Source organism: Diceros bicornis, chromosome 3, assembly GCF_020826845.1.
Source record: "Diceros bicornis minor isolate mBicDic1 chromosome 3, mDicBic1.mat.cur, whole genome shotgun sequence".
In the NCBI taxonomy this organism is placed as follows: Eukaryota; Metazoa; Chordata; class Mammalia; order Perissodactyla; family Rhinocerotidae; genus Diceros; species Diceros bicornis.
Window position 1 is genome coordinate 101,426,632 of NC_080742.1, and position 20,469 is coordinate 101,447,100.

Here is a 20,469-nt window from a genome sequence, read left to right on the forward strand (position 1 = left end):
TTCTGGTAAACTGCTATGGTATTCCCTTAAACAGTCAAGGAGAAACCAAAATTAAAAATTAATGGAGCTGTTTATGATACTGCCAGGAATATTTACTGTTTGTCCTGGCAGAAACCTGATATTTGAAAGGACTTAGTAACTTATGATCAGAAATTTGTCCAAATTGGAAGCTGAAATCACAGCCTGATAGGAATTTTTTTACAGGCCTTCTATCCTACGTTAAAATAAATCTATGTACCCAGAGAGAAAGAAGCAAATTAGGAATGATGTAGTTGGACAGCTGGATCAACCTAAAATGCCATCTAAGTTACAATCCCATTTCTGAGGAATTGAGAGCAACCTTCCATATCTTACAAATCTTTGCAAAACTGGAAACGCAGCTCTAGAGGCAGTTCAGATTCCACCCATTCCCCAAAACACTCCTATTTATCTCAAAAAGCTTGTAACCTCTCTGGGAACTCTTATCTAGACCACCACCAATTCCTAAGACTGAAGGAAAAAGAAAAGAAAAATGTCTACAGAAGCACATTTGCCCAAAATCTAGCATCTCAAGTGTGTTCTCCACAAATATTAGTAGAAAAAGCTTCAGCCATCTAAGCAGATAATCTGCCAGAAACAAAATTTGGATTCAATTATTCTTTCATGACTAGGGAGCTTTGTATTACTGTACCTGATTCATGGCAGTAATTTTAAAACAATAGCTATGGGCTGTCTATGTATGTGTGTCTATATATATGCATGTTATATATGTGTGATATTTTTCTACCTCTGGATAGTATAATTTCTAAAAGAGCTCTATTTAATTGGCTTAAAGCACTTATACAAATTATTTCTAAATGTAATAGAAATTAACCCAAATGAATTTCAGTTTATGTGATCTAGGAAAATATTTGGTATTAAAGCTAATTTAAGTTTGTTGTCTTCAGAGTTATAAGCATTAAATACAAAACTTTTGTTCTACCTAGGTTTACCAAAAATCAAACAAATTTACATTACAAAATTTGGCAACAAAAAATTGATGGCTGACTTTGTCTATTGTCTCAGGAAGTTTTTGTAGGTAATTTAAACATAATTATTGAGAACAAAGTAAACTAAATAGTTGAAGTAAGAGTAAAGGGTTTTTACGTGAACTTTTTAAGAATAACTATGTGTTATGATATATGTACTTAAAAATAACTTCAAAACCTTTTGGTAACTTGAAATCTTAGAGTTTTGCTAAATTAAGATCAATGATCAAAACTTATTGAGTATCTAGATCATTTCCAAACACAATAAAATATTAGACATTAATTACTAAACATAGGTTTATCTACTTTTGGCTTCTTATCACAGAAAAAGTTAAAATATTTGGGTTTATTAATAAATACGTTTTGTGCCATGCTGCGAAATTTTCTATGAGAAAGCACATTTCTAGAAAGTATTTATAACTCCGCCAATCCACAGAATGCTAACGAAAAGTACAATTCATAATTGCTTACTTCTTAGTTTTCACTAAAAATTAAGGTTTCAAAAGGTTAAGAATTCTAATTAACATGTGTGCCTAAAGCTACTAAAAATTAACAAGGGAAACATCTCTGTATACAAGGAAAGTAAGATGTGTGTTTTCAGTAAAGAAGGTATCAAGGAATGGAGATATTTTTGTTTGTTTTGCTAAGAAAGTAAATTGTCCTCAAGCACTAGGAAGGAGGGAAGGCATGGCAGAAACTCAGAATGTAAAAAACAAAGTTATAGAACATTTGTGGAAGAGAAACCCTGAGGAAAGAGTTTTATGTTGGGTCAAGTTGACTAAGATTGAAATGAATTTAAGTAAGTAAATGAGTTTTAACATCAAAAGTAAGCTAGTGCCAAATTAGAATTTGGTTTTCTTTCTTTCTTAAAAAGACAGTTTTCTTGATAAAGAGATTATGAAAGGTTTTTTTTTGTTTTTGGCTTTGAGTAGTCTACCAAAAAGGCAGGGATTTTATGTTTCATCAAAATAAATTTCCTGTATTGTTTTTATCAGGTCTTTAATCACAATAGTTAAGGGTTTTCTTACAACTATTTAAATTTCTCTATTTGCTGGAAAATCTTTTATTGTCACTTTGGTTAAATAGATAATTAAGTATTGTTTCATACTGATCTATGATCCTATTTGACCAAGCATTCGAAAACCTTTTGACATTTTTGACAAAGTTTCTAAAATTCAAACTGAAAAAAAAAGCTTTCTTTTGACCTGAAAGTAACTTGGAGAATTTCCAGTGGGCCCCTGGGACTTCTCAAAGATTTTGACCACTCTTCTTGTAAAAAGGGAAATATTAAACTAATTAGGCTTTTTGGTATGTTAAATTACATGGGAAGCATTGTCAAAAGCATTGTCAAATGCTAGGCCTCCTTTATGGATACCCTTGCATGCATATTATTAATAAAAGCATTTTAGAAATTATATGAAATTTTTAAAACTTCTAATATGTCCTGGTAGATAGAATGTTATCACTTGTAATTCTAGTTATATTAAAATGTTACATGTCACAGAAATAACCAAATTTCCTTGTCTATTGTCTCATGAAGTTTTTGTAGGTAATCTAAACTTAATTATTGAGAACAAAGTAAACTAAATATTTGTAAGATTAAAGGTTTTTTAGGTGAACTTTTTAATTTTAAGTGCATTATAATTTAACTGCATTATAATTTTAAGTCTTTTATCATCTATATATACTTATTGTTTTACTCTAATGCTTCTGCAAATATGTTTTATCTTCAGAGAGATTCATGGCAAGGCCTCTGACACTTACTCTAGATGTCTTGACATGAGTACAGCCATGTTTGGCCACTCCATTGACCTACAGCCACCAGCACAAAAAGAAATATAAAAGCTGCTTTCTGCGTGGTGGGAACTGGCCCTTCTCCCACGGAGAGAGTTGCAAGTTGTAACATTTCAAGGCTCTTGGAGCGTCATAGCACGGGATGGACTGGCCACCTGTGCCGGGCTAAGACGATAACCAAAGAGAACAATGCACGTACACAATTACTGGGCTAGGACGTTAGCCAAGGGGCTCAATGCACATACGCCACTGATAACCATTTGTGCATGGGAACACTGGATGCTTGCTCTGTAAACTCTGTAACTGCATATATAAACTGCTGGAGACTGAGACCCGGTGAGAGTTCCACCTGTGGAAGGGACACCTTGCCCAGGACGTGTGATCCTTGCCCAGCCGCGTCAATTGACAGGACTCTCCCAGCAGTGGGGTGTGGATATTGTGAGTAATTGATTGATGTGAAGTAATTGATTTGATATGAAGTAATTGATCTGATGTGTTCTCTTTTCGGTCAACCTGGTGTTTCTCTTTCCAGTTGATTTGTGTCATTTCCCTTCAGTCGATCTGGTGTTTCCCTTTCCGATCGATCTGATGTTTTTCCCTCTTATTATATGACCTATTTGGATCTGCTGCTATCTCAGCCGATGTGGATGTTTTCCCTTTCCAGTCGAGCTGATGTTTTTTCCCTCTTATTATTTGACCTATTCGGATCTGTTTGCGGACTATCACTTTTACTATCCTCTATATAATAAAATATACCTTCAGTCCATTTGTTTGGAGTGGAAAGTTTCTTTTACGTCTCCGATCGAATCCCCGAACCTCTCATAACACTAGAATACAGCTTTCTGATAAACTTTCAGATCATAAAACTGAACTGTGTAAGAAATTACAGAACTCTAATGGAGAAATTGATGGCTTCATATAACTGCTAACAAAAGGTTAAGATCAAGAATTGATCACATGGGGGCCGGCCCGGTGGCGCAGTGGTTAAGTGCGCACGCTCCACTGCTGGCAGCCTGGGTTCAGATCCTGGGCACGCACCAACGCACCGCTTGTCAAGCCATGCTGTGGTGGTGTCCCACATAAGGTAGAGGAAGATGAGCATGGATGTTAGCTCAGGGCCAGTCTTCCTCAGCAAAAAGAGGAGGATTGGCATGAATGTTAACTCAGGGCTGATCTTCCTCACAAAAAAATAAATAAATAAAAATAAGTAAATAAAAAGAATTGATTACATGGGACTACATGAACCAAGAAGAACGCTCTGATGTTTTGCTTTTCCAGATTTAAAGAAATCTTTTGTCTTAAGCTATCAACAATTTGGTAAGATATACCTTTGTGAACAAAGATGAAACATTTACTTTTCCTCCCTATCTGATCTCTCCAGAATTGAGAAACTCTCAGTGAATATTCTTATTTTCACTTATATAAATAATCAGGCCAAGCTTTTAATATCAACAAATTAATTTTACTGTAATTATCTTTGGTAAAAAAAAATAAGGGCAATTGTGGAGAGAAAAATTATGTTACACCTTTGTAGATGTTAGATTCCAGTCCTGTTAACTGTCTTTAAGGTTTTGTTATACACCTATAGACTGGCCTCCCCTGGCCTAAGGTATTGCCTTTGGTCTCGCCGACTGCTCACAGAGCCCTCTTTGGAAAACAGGAACTGATCCCACACAGGATGGTCACTGGCAAGATCAGTGTCTGTTGGTATGCTACTTACGCTACTATGACCAGCTACTTTAAGTCTCTAATGTCTTATGCTCAAGCCTATTCTGGAAGCAACATCAGAAGAAGACAGCCCTAGAGCTCCACTGGAAAGGACCTTACCAAGTGTTCCTAACCACTGACACTGCTGCAGAACTAGAAGGCACCGAACCTCGGAGATACATCTCACATTTAAAGAGGTCTGCACCTGACATCTGGTCCTGTACAAACACTGGAGGCTTCCAAAACAAATTGACTAGGAAAAGAAGCTGCCAACATCTGAGGCAGACAGTTTTTCCACGATGGCCAAACCAGGCCTGTATACCTTTTACTTGCTGTTGCTTCTTACTTTATTTTCTCTCTCTCTTTCTTATAAAGATAACACTCTTATCCAACACTCTTATCCACATCTCTCAATCTATTACAAAAGGAGGAAATCTGACTGCTGGGTTTGTCATCAGAAGCCTCATTCTGCACATGAATCTAGAAAATCCTTTAATACATTTAATTACCAATCTCTCCTCTATTCCTCCCCTAATTCATTGTACTAAGTGTCTACAACTTTTTGTCTAACTAATCAAACCTCCAGAGATTTAAGAGGTAACATCTGTAACTGTTGTAAATACCTCTTGTTTTACTTGGGTAAACACCTCTGGCAAGGTAGAGACAGAAGTAGACAGAATTTGGGCACAAACCGAATGGTTAAATGCACTGCCCACTGACCTCTTGTAGTTTTTTGATCTCTTTAGCTGGCTGCCCTCAAGCATTGCCTCCTGGCAATGGGAGGTCTACTCTCCCATTTGGACTTAGTATTTTGTTTATTAATATAGGAATTCTTGTTGTAAAACTTTGTCTCCTCTGCATAGCTTGACGTTATAAAAACATCACTCACATATTGATCACTCAGTGCTCTGAAATGATTACTAAGGTTTGTGAAACTTCACATGAGAAACTTCAAGGAACTGCAGAAGATATTTACCCTTAAAGGAACTTGACGGGTAGAGCCTTACTCTGTTCTGGAACTCCTGTTGCCCAAATGTGGCCTAATGGCTCCTAAGGAAACCACTTTCTCTCCTATGTGAGACATGACATACCAGGAATGAGCCTTCCTGGCGACGAGGGACCAATGATGCTTTGATGGCTGATCAGCAATGCTTTCTGATAGGCGAACAGCAAAGCTTTCCAGTGTTTGATCAGCGATGCTTTCAGAGAAAGATTTTGATCCAAAGGGGAACAATGTGAAAGACGACATGAGTGGAGCTATATTAAAATAGAGCCAGAGCAGCCATTTCAGAGGAACTGCCTTGCATGTATTGTTTTCTTTATCTTCCAAACTGAACCAAACCGCCAACATTCCAAAGAAGTCAGCAAGGACGAGGTTTGCTTGTCTGTAAGGACTGATGGAACTGGATTGGACTGATGACTGGATCGCCAGCCAATCACTGAAGCACAAGTCTAGCCTTCTGCCTGATGATTGAACCTCAGGCCAATCTGTGAAGTACAAACCTAGCCTAACCTCACCTAGCACCAATGAACTCTTCTTTAATACAACTTTACCTCATCCTCCCTTCTTCCCATAAAAACCCTAAAGCCCCTCTCCTGTAATCAGGACACTATCTGGGTTTCTACCTAAATTTGTGCTTCCCAAAATGTAATTCTGTGATCCCAAATAAAAGCTTTGCCTCTTAAACTGGTTTCTGTTTTTGTAGGTTGACAAAACCATTTTTAAAAAATAAGGAAAAAAGGGAGTATTTGTCATATTTCAGGAAGGGACAGGATCTTCTAAACACAAAAACACAAAAAAATTAGAGAAATAAAACGAAGAATAAGACTGGATAACATAAAAATGTAAAAGTTCTGTAAATCAAAAAATCAAATAGGAGGCCAGCCCCACAGCCTAGTGGTTAAGTTCAGCGCACTCTGCTTTAGCAGCCTGGGTTCAGTTCCCGGGTGTGGACCTACACCACTCATCAGCGACCACGCTGTGGTGGCGTCCCACACACAAAACAGAGGAAGACTGGCACAGATGTTAGCTCAGGGACAATCTTCCTCAAGCAGAAAGAGGAAGATGGGCAACAGATGTTAGCTCAGAGTGAATCTTCCTCAGGGAAAAAAAAAGTTTAAATAAAATTAAAAAGCAAAATAACTAGAAAAACATATTTACAAAAACTGAATAAAATGTTGATGTGTTTCACACATAAAGAGTTCACATAATTCAATATGAAGAAAAAGGAGGGGCAATGGACAATGACACATATAAAAAAGATCTATGTATTAGATCTTTTATATATTTTACAAATTATAATTAAAACTTCTAGAAAATGGCAGAGCCAAGATTGTAATACAGGTCTATTTGGCTTCAAAGCAATATACCATGTTGCCTATAATAAGTAACTTGCTAATTTTTTTAAAACCACATTAATGTAAAAGTTTGTACTTGACAAAAGAGTTTTTTTCCCCCTTTTATCACACATTTTGAAATGACTAAAGAAACTAACAGCAAATAAATAAAATGAAACTATGGCTTTTTTTAAGGTCTTAAATGGAGGTTAAATTCTTCTGACATATCCAGATAAACCCAAATTCCCTCTGCTAAAAAGTTAAACGAAAATTTATTCATCAAAATCATGGTATGTATAAAAACAGCTTCTTGATTAAGTAAAATAGAAAAGGCTTTCACAACTAATGAATTGGAATGGTAAGTAAAATCTGGTTTTCTGATTTTGTTAAGGACTCAAATGGTTTACTGGAGGAAGATACAAATTATGAAAGAAACTAAGAAAAGAAAAATCTGAAAATACAGTACAGTAAAACATTAAAACATTACCTGTGATTAAATTAAGCAACAAATACTAACCATGAATCAGGGAGCCATTCAGCCACTGAATGTAGTAGTTCTGAGGAAAAGAAAGCAGGATTTCATTGCTGATTATCGAGAAGGGTAGGAGTAACACAGCGCCGGCAGAAACCGCTAGAGTGAAGGTGCTCAGAGATAGCCTGCAAGAGAAGAGCTGCATCATCCAGAGGGCAGGGAAGATGGAGGTGGTTCAAAAAGAAAAGAAACGCTTACGTTTACTCTTACATGTTTAATCCAAAAAGAACTACATAAGAATTTCATTAACTACCAGCATTTGGGAGGCAAATGATGTACGTACAACCCTGGAAGTTAAACTAGATGAACTCTAAGACTCCTTACTCTGAAAAGATCATTAAGGCTAACGAGCAGGCCCTAAAAGATATATATACTGAAGACAGAGTACTTCACACACTTTACCAAGAATAAACTGCAGTCTCATTCCTCTTTTAAATTTAAGTATTTCTTTCACAATTGCATTTAATTAACAACTTTGGCAATACATGCTAACAGTTATGCAACAACTGTTTCAGGTGAAAACAATACTCGTGAAAGCAGTAGGAAAAACGAATTAATTTAAAATGGTTATTTCAGGGGAAAAAACTTACAAAGCCATTGGTCTGCTACCTCTTAAAATGGATAAAGGTTTGAAAAAATTATACCAGTAAACAGTAGTGAACTATTAAACAATATTTAAAACACTATTTTACCATTTTTTTAAATAAGATATCTCTAATATGTACTAATATAGAAAGATGTCCAAAATAAATTAAGTCAAAAAAAACAAACTGAAGAAAAGCATGGACAATAAATACAAAACATGCTCTCCTCCCCCAACCAAAAAAAAATGTATATATACACACAGGAAAATACAGGTACAAAAAAAAAATCTAGCATAATATATGACAATCTCATGAGAGAGTGGGATTAGAAGGGGCTTTCACTTTCTCGGCTATATATGTCTGAAGTGTTTCAAATTTTATAGCTAATTCTTTAAAAGATTTTAAAAAGACTAAAATGGCAAAGGAAAAGGGAACCTCACTAATATTAGACATGGAACCTTAATTTAATATCCATCCATTAAAATTAATATAGGAAGAATGAAATAAATGTAAGAAGGTATAAGAAAAAAACCATACTAAAGGCTCAAAATACTCATCTAATAGAGCAACTTTGAGGCCAATGCCATCTTGTGGCAATCAACAGAAGTGTTTTCCTAACTTAAAAGCCAAAAAACAACATGAAACCTCCTTTGTTCAGAAAATGATTGATAAATATTTAAACATAGACCATATGATACACACCAAAAATACAATCAGACATAGGAGAAGTCTCATAAACTGGTTTTCCTGAATAGACAACCTATTTCCTGGGAAAAGCACTAGGACAAGTCTTTGTCTCAGGTCCACTGCCAACTCCAGCAGTGACCAGCCAGTGACCTCGAGAGAGTTTCTTTACTTTTGTCCTCAAAAGTCAAATGAGGAAGTTATCCTGATTGCTACCATTCCTTCCTTCCAATGCTAAAATAAAGATCAAATCCACAATCTCATGATTCCAGGTCCTACACAGCCATCCCAATATGCTTTTCCAGACTCCTCTCTCGCCATGACAGATTCCCACACACAGACGTACCTAACCTCCTCATACCCCAAACCTCAATGGGTTTTATGGCTTCATGCCCCTGGGCACAGTCAGTTCTCTCCCTAGAATCCCTCTTTACATCATTTGCTGTGTGAAGCATTCCTCAGTGTCTCTCTTCTCGTTCCTCTCAGTAAAGTCAGTCCCTCTCCTCCTAGCTATCATACACCCTGACCACATATCCAGCAATGAACGCCAACCACAGTTTCCAAATCAAAAACTGGGACCTGTAATCTGACAACGGAGTAAGCTTATGAGGGTAAACAGATAAAGTATTTGAAATCACAAGTGACCCAGAAAATCCTGAACATATATGTTCACCATAACTATTAATGTTGGCTCTTTCAACAAAACACTTTTAGAATGTATTGCATTTTAGGTATTGTGATTGGCCCCAGAGATACAAAAAAGATAATACCATACTCCCTAACTGCCCTTGAGTAGCTACGAAGAGAGTTATTCGTACAAGATTGCTGTGATGGAGTTAAATGCTGGCAAGGGGTCCTTACGGTAGGCCAAGACAAATGGAAAAAGGGTAGTAGTGATCATTGCTCAGATAACTACAGAAAAGTGCCCCTCAGAATTGAAGGACAGTTCCAGAAACGTCACCTTCTGAAATGGACTTCCTAGTATGGGATGAGAGAGAGGCGTCAAGGACGACTCTGAACTTTTATTTTTCACTTTTTTGTGTGTGTGTGTGTGTGAGGAAGATCAGCCCTGAGCTAACATCTGCCAATCCTCCTCTTCTTGCTGAGGAAGATTGGCCCTGGGCTAAAATCCATGCCTATCTTCCTCCACTTGATATGGGACACCACCACAGCATGGCTTGACAAGCGGTGCATCGGTGCACACCCAGAATCCAAACCGGCGAACCCCGGGCCACCGCAGCGGAGCACGTGCACTCAACCACTTGCGCCACCGGGCCGATCCCTGACTCTGAGCTTTTAACCTAAGAATGGGAACACTGGAGTTGCCATCAACTGTGATGGAGAAGGCTGCAGGTGCAGCAAGCTGAAGGGGGTATAAGGAATTCAGCTTTGGACATATGGAGTTAGACATGTCCCTGAGGCAGGAATGTCACAGAAGCGATGCTTCGTGCTTCTCTCTGCACTACCAGGTGGCCTAGGACTTCTGTCTGCCCCATTTCCAGTCATGTTCTCTCTGAGCACTGATCAGGGTGGTGCCTGCCAAGACTCTCCACTCTAAAGTTACTCTTCCCTTTAATTAGTATTTTGTGGGAAGCTAAGTGTGAAACTAGGAAAATATCCTGTTACCTGTTAAACAATTTATTCAGTTATTGATTTCTATCAGTATGGACTCAAGATTGTTCTATTTATTCTGTGTAGGATCTATTACAATCATTATTTCGAAGCTCAGATTGTCCCGGATTTAGTGTGAAAGCCCTTGAAGGGCCTCTGTGTCTTTTTGACATACTGCCCCCCCCGGCCCCGTCATTCTTTGAGCACTTCCTTGCATTCTTGCACTACCAGATGTATAAAATGAGCCTGGAACTTTCCCTATCCTAGCCCTGCAATCAGCCTTTTCCCCAAAGAGCCCTGGTTCCTTTTAGTGGAAAACTATATTCAGAAGCAAAGTGCCGGGTGCTAAATATACTCATTGCTATTGGGGTGCCGTGCTCCCAGGCGGACAGGCAGAGCTAGGGAATGTAAGTCTACACTATGCATACCTGTACATACACGTACCCACAATCACATCTAGATCCGATTTGATAACTCTCTCTATATTGAAAACCATGCGTCCACACTGATACCTCCAATTCCAATGCATCAACTCAAGTGTTCACTTTCGTTTTCTTCCTTTCCCCTAACTGTAACTGGCTGCCATTATCTTTAATGGACCATTCTCCCATATGTGATCAGTCTCCCATCACACACTGACACCCCCACCCTATGCAGAGGCGCCCTCTTGCTCAGGGGACTCCCCACAGACACCCTCCCTCCCCACCTGAGCTCTGACACCCCATGCCAGACCATCCCTCTAGAGATACACCCTCCTTTGTCTACCTGGGCTCTGCCATCCTGCATGGACACCCTCCCCACTCTGCATGGGCTCTGACTCCCTATGGTAGAGCACCCCCCACCTCGTGCCAGGTGACACCCCCCCAGGATGACAGCCCGTGCCAGGATCTCCCCCTGCAGAGAAACTTCCCTCCCTCCTCTCAGATCCTGAGAGCCCACACCAGGTCACTCCTCGGGCTCCAACACCTGTGCTAGGCCTCCCTCCCGCATGGAAACCCTCCTCCCTTGCTCGGGCTCAGAAGCCATCCTTAAAAGTATAGTTTCACCAGTTAGGCACTGTATTTTTATATCAATTACTTTAATCCAAATCAAATAACTAGCTGAGTAGCTCTGAGAAAATGTAATTTTTGGTTGGGAAGGGCAGAGGGAGTTAATTTGGGGACATGAGTAGATACAAACAGAGGACAGACTGAAGGCACTTGAGAAGCAAAAGATAAACCAAAGGTGGAGTCTGAAACGGAGGTGAGAGAGGCCAAGGAAAAGACGTTTCAGTCTGACGTGGGTGCCTGAGCCAGTCATGGAGAACCCTCTCTCACGCGGCCAGATGGCGCTGACGGTCACCTACACTCAGGAACTTGTCTGAACTCGCTCTGAAGACTTGCACTTCCACTTTCTTCTCCTGGCTAAGCACAGCCTCTCATTCTTTCTTCCTCTTCAGTGCCCCACAATTCCCTTCAGTGGGAGGAGGTAAGGAGAAGGAAAGGGGGTTAGGCGAGAAGGGAGACAACACCAAGTTCATGCCTACTAGGTACCAAGCACCGTACCCTAGGAGCTTGTTTTTTTTTTTTTTTTGCATGTTATTTAACCCACACAACAGCACTACAAAGTAGGTGGTAGTTGCAGTTCACATACGGAGAAAATGAATCGTTTTTCAGTCTCTTCTGGACTCAAGCTAATCTTGAGTTCAGAATTTGAACCCAGATCTACCTAACTCTTCAGTTCTCACTCATTCCATCACAGAAGGAAAAAAAGCCAGTGAAAGACAAAGAGATCACTGAGTGGGGAATTAAGGTGACAGAATCTCAGGTGACCTTCTCCTCCATGCTTCCCCCTCCTGACTTTACCGTAAGTGCACCCCCATCTACCTCAGGAAGATGTCTGTGTGCATCACGTGATGCAGAAACCACCTGCTGGGAAAACCCAGACCCCTCGGACATACCGCGCCAGCCCCATGCAAAAGCAGGTAAAGGAGGTGGGGCCGCTCCTGGCCTCAGCATGACAAGGAAACAGTCATATTTTCATAAAATACACTGCAAGGGTAAAAGCCAAAGTGATGTGTTCTTGTCTGTTTATAAATTATTGATCTACAAATGCATTTAAGTACATTTACCACCAAAAGTGGAACACAGACTCAATGGAGAGGAGAGAGGCGCATATCTCACAGGTGCTTCATGCCTAAGGGATTTCACTGGGAAAGAATTAGTATCTGCTCTTTAGTCAGTCTGTGATTCTCCATGGCTTTTAGAGGTAAGTGAAGTGAATTATTCTGTTTTTACAAGAGCAGTAATTTAGACAAAGAAAAACGATTCACTTAAGAATTTTCACAAATGTCATGGTGCTAGGGATAAAACTAAGACCCCTAATCCTGTAAATTTAAACCAAGTTATGGGCCTAAGTTTTAAAACCATACAGCAAGATTTCCCACTATGAAGTTACAGTTGTTTTCCCTATGGCATTTAAAATAACTTAAATTACTAAATCTAGTAAAGCAGGGTCCATTTATATTCATTTTTCAGTTATGAATCAAATAAGCCCTATTGAAGTCATTTATTAGTTGAAAGCATTTATTCATTTGAGGTGAAATTCACATAACAAAATTAACCATCTGAGAGTGAACAATTCATTTAGTGCATTCACAGCGTTGTGCAACCACTACCTCTTTCTAGTTCCAGGACATTTTCATCACCCCAAAATAAAACTCCATATCCATTAAGCAGTTGCTCCCCATTCTCCCCTCCCCTCAGCTCCTGGTAACCATCAGCCTGCTTTTGATGGATTTACCTATTCTGAATTTCTCATAAATGGAATCACACACTATGTGACCTTTTTTGTCTGGCTTCTTTCACTTGGCATAATGTTTTGGAGATGCATCCATGTTGCAGCATGTGTCAGTACTTCATTCCTTCTAATGGCTAAATAATATTCCAGTGTACATGAAAGTGTGTGTGTGTGTGTATAAGTGTGAGTACATGTAGTCTCTCTCCCTCCTCCCCTTTCCTCCCCTCCTCTCTCCTGCCCCTCAGCAAAAGATGCATAATCTAATACTCATCATGAAGAAGTATCAGACAAAGCCAAATAACTGGCCTGTAATCTTCAACAGTATAAAAGTCAGGGAAATCAGGGAAATACTGAAGTAGCATTTCAGTCTGCCAGCGACTAAAGGGACATAACAACTACCTGCAGTGTGTGATTCTAAACTGAATCCTTTTGCTACAAAGGACATTATCGGGACAACTCGTAAATTGGAATGGGGCATGACTGGTACTGTATCAATGTTAATTTCATTATTTTGATGGTTGTATGGTAGATTTGTAGGAGAACGCACTGTTTATAGGAATTATATACAAAAGTATCCTAAGGAAATGGAACATCAGGTCAGCAACTTCTCAAACAGTTCAGGGGGGAAAAAGCTCTTTGTATTACATTTTTAACTTTTCTATAAACTTGGGACTATTTCAAAAAATTTTTAAAGTATCAATAAAAAAAATCCAAGAATATAGATACTCTCTTATGTAGGTATTTCTGTGTAATTTCAAATTTTAATCAAATAAAATCTGAAAGAAAGGAATGCATTGTTTTCCATCCAGTTTGATACCTCAAAAAAATTAAAGGGTATTTCTATCATATATCAGAGTACATAGGCAGAAAGAGAACTATAAGGAACCTAAAAGGACGGAGTCCATCTCCCTGCTCAGAGAAGGTAAAGCTCCCTGTTCCAAGACCGTCATAGTCTTCTTAGCAGACCACTCAAACAGCCAAGAGCTTTCCTTCTTACAGCCCAGCAATCTTCCCAACCTTAAGCCTATTTCCTGGTTAAATCCTCTGAAGATAAAATCTGTTGGCTTGTTAAATAAGCAAATTTTAACAGGAGATAATCAATCCTCAATTATCCATGTATATTTGCTTATATGTGCTTTCTGAGGATAGGATTAATATTGATAAAAGGTGCTGAAATACTGTAAGTGAATTTTTTCCATATTTCTGCCCAAAAGGTAGAATTAAATTTTGATAATTTATGACTTCAGAATTAGAAGGAGAATAATTAAACTTTAAAATACATACGAAATCCTGTTGACTATGGCATCTTCATCTTCTTGTTCATCTGCAAAAATGTTTAAAGTATTAATATTTTTTGTTGTCCAACAAAATCTTTCATTAATTTATTAAAAATATAAACTTAAAAAAACAACTATTGAATAAAAACAATTTTCAAAAAGCAATGAGTTTACTTCAGCACAGATCCAAATTTAAATCTCATTAAATGAGACAGGATACAATATGGTTAGAGAATAGAGTGTACTGATTAATCAAAAATCCTGATTAACAAAACTACTATATGTAAATTAAAATTTTCCACGTATTTAGTGCTCAAGAAAATAAAACTTAGTAGACCTTTAGGAGCACTATCAAGTTTACTGTTATACAATGTAAGTGACATTGCTAATTAATGAAATTTTCTGGTTGATAACAGCCAAAAAAATTTTTACTATAAAATTAAAATTCAGAATCTTAGAACTCATGTACTTTTCTATAATTTGAGTATGTCATTAGTAATGGTAATACTGAAGATTCTCTTCAGTACTACCACCCTAAACCACCATGGATAGCATGGCCTCCACATTTCATCATAATTGTTCAAGTTACAGACAGAAATATATCAAGTTTTGTGTATCTTTTTTAAGTAGCAGATGGCCCTTACTCAGGTGCTCACTTGCCCTCCCCTCTCCCTCTCCCTCATGGCTGTTAGCCATCTTTTTTGTCCTCCCACATAAACTTACCAGCTAAAGAAACTACAATGCAATTACAAGAATATTGCACAACACCTCTGGCCCCTCCTTCTCCTCAATACCTAACTAGTGTTGTCCTCAAAGGCTCTCTCTGTAGGTCTCTGGGATTCTGAGCACCTACCTGCTTCAATGTCAATGGTGTATTTGGGCCATTCTCTTAGTCCAGTCTCCATTCTTAATTACAGGCTGCCCAAAATAGCTTTACAACCAAAGGGACCACAAAATAACAGTCACAATTAATTTTTATACTGTTGTGTCTACATCCAATCAACCATTAAATCTTGAAGAATGCTTTAATATCTCCATATCCATTTCAATTCTATTCCCAACACCCTACCAACTAGGTCCATGGTCCTCATCACCCCCTCTCCACGACTACTCTAAAAATCATCTAATAAATGTTCAAGGTCCCTCCTCATCATCTAATTTCTGCTAAAACAATGCATTTATATTCATTCATTCTAGCTCTCCTTCCTTTTGTGTCCATAATCTATGAAACCTGATGCCAAAACATCTTTAAAAATAGCTAAGATACTGACTCGAATCCCAGGTCTTCAAAATTTTGAGAGATTGTTGAATCCAAGGCCTATTTCAGTGTAGTCACAGAGCCAAGTAATAGCACTAAAGTAATGCACTACAGCAAGCACTATTTCCTGATTTCTTTCAAATGTCTGAGAAGTTTAACATGATAACATAAGGAATCGTTAATATATGGAATCCTTAAATATTCAAATGGCATCTATTATTAGCCCAGCATCACAGGTGGAAAATCTTGCGATTTCTAGAAAATAGCTGAGATTTAACAGAAGGCAGTAAGGCAACTCTTTAGGTTCTTATAAAACCCTGCTTAAAAATCTGTGAATTAGGGGCCGGCCTCGTGGCTTAGTGGTTAAATGCGAGCGCTCCGCTGCTGGCGGCCCGGGTTCGGATTCCGGGTGCGCACCAACGCACCGCTTCTCCGGCCATGCTGAGGCCGTGTCCCACATACAGCAACTAGAAGGATGTGCAGCTATGACATTCAACTATCTACTGGGGCTTTGGGGGGATAAAAAATAAATAAATAAAATCTTTAAAAAAAAAAAAAAACCTGTGAATTAATCAACACAAAGTTCATTTAAAAAAAATAAACATACAGTGGTCCCTCTGGTGACATAAGGATATATATGAAATTATAAAAGGATAATACAAGATAATATATAACTGAATACTAAATGGTATTATGGAGACTCTAAATTCTACATTGCTTTAGAGAAAGAAAAGATATCCTGTGAGTCTGAGAAACGATGGGGTGGGGGTGAGTATGCTCAAAGTCAGAGCCAGTCACAAGGAACCAAGTATTCTCATGAACTCTGGAATTCCCCTGATACTGAACAGCCCCACATTCTTCTTAGTTGGACATAAGAATGGTGATAAACAAGGGCTGGGGTCTAAGAGGATGAGCCTATGAGCAGTCAGAGTCCCTGGAGGTTAATTTTACTGCTCTTCGTACCAGGCAACTGGTGGCTTCAATCATGGGCACACTGAATATACTACCACACAGATGGGCACTGTGGAGCCCATGTACCATAGACCACCGGGACAATAATCAAAGTTTTAATTATAATGTTTCTACTTGCCTGATTTTCTCTTGTATCTTGTGATGATGAAGTAGGAAACTACGTAGAGAATGGCAAAAAGAAGGAAACATATCTGAAACAAAACAAAGTTAACAAATCATCTACATTTTTTGCATATCTTTTCTTAAATAATAGAAGATACATCTTTGGTATTTATAGAAAAAAGGGATTTAATCCATTACAAAGTAAAACTTTTAGATATTTTGCTAATGTAAAGTTTTGATGAAATATTAACTTGTATGAACTAGTCAGTTACCTCCAATTTAATTTCAGGAAAAAAATGTCCAATAAAGATTTTCTTTTCATAACTTGACCAAATTGTTTTCAAAATCATGTGGAAATACAAAGAACCAGACCATCTCTGACAATTCTGAAAAACAAAGTCAATGAGAGGCTACTATCCCTACCAAATATTAAAACATACCATAAAGCTTCAATCACATTTGAAGAGTGTGCTGGCACCAAAACTTGACAGATCAATGAAACAGATTCTATTATATAAAAACTTATATAATTGGTTATACAAACAAGAAGCATCACAAATCAATGTGGGGAGAGGAATAATTACTCAATAAAAATACCACATATCAAAATACACAGCAGTTGAATAAGAGCCTTTTTTTAATATTAAATTCCATTTCAGTTCAATCAGATCTAAGGGACAATAGGCAAAAAAGGATGAGTCAAGGGGCCAGCCCAGTGGCGTAGTGGTTAAGTTCATGTACTCCGCTTTGGTGGCCCTGGGTTCGCAGGTTCAGATCCCAGGCATGGACCAGCGCACTGCTTATCAAGCCACGCCATGGCAGGTGTCCCACATATCAAGTGGAGGAAGATGGGCACAGATGTTAGCCTAGGACCAATCTTCCTCAGCAAAAAGAGGAGGACTGGCAACAGATGTTAGCTCAGGGCTAATCTTTCTCACAAAAAAAAAAAAAAAAAAAAAAAAAAAAAAAGGATGGGTCAAGGAATAGGAAATCTCATGATAGTCAAAGACCAAGTGTGCACGAAATAAAGGCTTATTAGAGCTGTGGACCATGGTAAAAATATTTTGAAGACTCTCAAATGAAACCATGGCAAGTGATGATAAAAGCCTAGGAGCACCCCTATGTGTGAATTTCTGAAGAAGGGTTGGTGACCATATGACTGAGAACAACCTTGGACCTAGGCAGTGGACATCCACTGTACAACGTCATCTAGGAAACGACAAACTGAGAATGAAGAGGAAGACTATGAGCCTCATGTCAAAGTTCTCCCAATATACGTGGCAGAGTGACAGGAGACAATGCTGACAGTAACCAAAAGGAGCAAAGCATCAAGAGCATCAAAGATGGCCTGTTGCTGGGAGCCTGTAAGGGACTCCAGGTAGGTAAGAGGATGTTAACACCATCACCACCTCCTCCCAAAATCCTTTGGAGTGTTGGAGATGGGTCAAAAAGGAAAACCAGTTATTGCTGAAGAAATGTGAATAGAGGGGGTCTTCTAAGAAGTTGAGGATCGGGGGAAATTGTTTACAATGGAATGGAAGTCTGAGTAGGGCTGGGAGAGCAATGGAAAGAAGAGTGACTGGGCAGAAATACTGCGAATTATGACGTTCAAGTCACAGAGATCAGATGACCAAGAGAACTAAGATTTATGATTGAGGCTGACTGGAATTCATTCATTCAACAGTTATTTATTGTGGGCTTATTATATACCAACCACTCTTCTAAGAACTGATGACACAGCAGTGAACAAAACAAAGTTCCTGACCTCCCTCAGTTTACATTCCAGTAAGAAAACAGATAATAAATAAATATACAATGCGTCAGAGGATAATTAGTGCAGGATTAGGGGACTACAAGTGCCAGCAGGAGCAAGGGGGCATGGCTCACTAATAAGGTGAGGAAAGAGTTGTGGGAGCAGAGAGAACAAGGCATGCAGCTATCCAGAGGGAGAGTATTCAAGGCAGAGAGAACAGCAATGCCCAGGGTCTGAGACAGGAAAGGCTCTGCTGTGTTCAAACAACCAGGGGGAAGAAGTTAAGAGACAAGGTCATATAGGAGTCTGTAGTAAGTGCTGGTTCTTACAGATGGTATAATGTTGGTTTTCATCCTGAGTGAGAGGGGAAACCACTGCAGGATTCTGAGCAGAGGAGTGACAGGACCTGACACATTGCAAAAGGCTCACTCCAGTGGTAAACGTGGAAAATAAATCAGAAGCAGCAAGGACAGAAGCAGGAGACCAGTTAGGAGTTTACTACAATAACTCAGAAGAGAGGTCACTTAGAGCTGTGTAGTGGAGGTGTTAAGAAGTTACCAAGTTCTGGGTATGTTTTGAAAGCAGACTTGACAGGATAAACACAAGGTTCTTGGCCAGAAAAGACAGAGTTGCCATTTCCTAAGTCAGGAAAGATTATGAGAGTAGTTTTGGGGTGGAAATAAGAAGCACACTTTACACTGTTGAATTCGAAATACATATCATAGACTCAGGTGGAGAGGTTGAATGGGCAGCTGGATATAAAAATCTGTACAATTCAGGAGAAGAAGCCAGGCCAGGAAAAACAAAAAAAGGATAATCAGCAGATAGATGATATTTAAAGCCCTGAGACAAGATGAGATTTCCATCCTAGGGAGTGAGTGTAGCCAGAGAAGAGAAATCTAAGAACACAGCCCCGGGGCTCTCAAATATTTACAAGTCAACTTGACACAAGGAATCAGCAAAATCTGCCTGAAGAGCAGCAGTCAGCAGGTAGGAGGCAAACAAGAGACTGTCAGGTCCTGAAAGCCAAGTGAAGAAAGTTTATCTAGTAAAAGGGAATCATCAACTGTGTCAAATGCTGCTGACACGCCAAGTAAGATGAGGACTGAGAATTGACAACTGGATTTAGCAACATGGAGGTTATCAGTGACCTTGACAAGAGTTGCTTTTCTGGAAGGGTGGAGGCAAAACCCTGATTAAAGAGGATTAAGAGAGGAGAAGAACTGGAAACAAAATGTAAGTAAACAGTTCTTTCCAGGAGTTTTATGATAAAAGGAAGCAAAGTAAATGTGAAGGGGAATGTGAAGTTGAGAGGGTTTGTTTACAACGAGAAAAGTTATAAATGGTTGTAGGAATAATCCAGTAGAGAGGAAAATTACTGATGCAAGAAAGAAAAGGGAGAATTGATGAATAAACGCGCTCAAGTTGAGGGGCTAGATATAAAATTTATCCACAGTAAAAATGAGAAGGAGGAGGAAGAGCAGGAGACAGAACCTCTGAGCTCCGTTGCAGGTAGGTAAGCAGATGTGTGGTGGAAGCATAAAGACATTCTCTTTTGATGGCTTCTATTTTCTTGCTTCCAGAGACAGAAGCAAGTTCATCAAATGAGAGTTACACATGGAGAGAGGGGAGAGAAGATATGTAAGTCACATAGGAGAATGGGAGAACAAATGAAGTAGAGAAATACAATAGAAGGGAGAGGCCAGGTGAGATGAAATGCATTTTGAAGTTCCAGGCAAACCCAAGCCCAAACTCTCAGAATGCAGGAGGCCTGATGGTGCTATACAACATGAGAGCCTGATTCTTTGATGCTGAGGCAGATGCAGGCAGAGTCCCCCAGAAATATCAGAGGCTTGATGATTCTAACAGATACCCTATTCTCTCTCCTCCCCTTCACAGCCTATACGTGTGGACTTCCACTTTTTCACCACTCACTCACTCTTCCAATCACTAGTCTGACTTCATGCTCACTGATCAACTCAAAGTGCTCTGGCAGTGGTCAGTAAGGACCCAACAGCCAAATTACACTTTCATGATTTCACTTGACCTCTAAGCAGCACCTTCCATGTCAGC

General features: G+C 38.9%; 1 protein-coding gene across 3 annotated transcripts in view; it reads right to left on the reverse strand.

Annotated features, from left to right (window-relative positions):
- The window catches only part of LMBR1 (limb development membrane protein 1), a 155,629-nt gene that overhangs the window by 108,181 nt on the left and 26,979 nt on the right, over positions 1-20,469 (reverse strand). For all 3 annotated transcript variants that reach the window (XM_058534122.1, XM_058534132.1, XM_058534113.1), the window contains exons 2-4: positions 16,660-16,732; positions 14,319-14,358; positions 7,363-7,502 (exon numbers count right to left, since the gene is read on the reverse strand). In XM_058534122.1, coding sequence (XP_058390105.1) covers positions 7,363-7,502; positions 14,319-14,358; positions 16,660-16,732 — 253 coding nt within the window. The remainder of the gene's footprint in view (positions 1-7,362; positions 7,503-14,318; positions 14,359-16,659; positions 16,733-20,469) is intronic.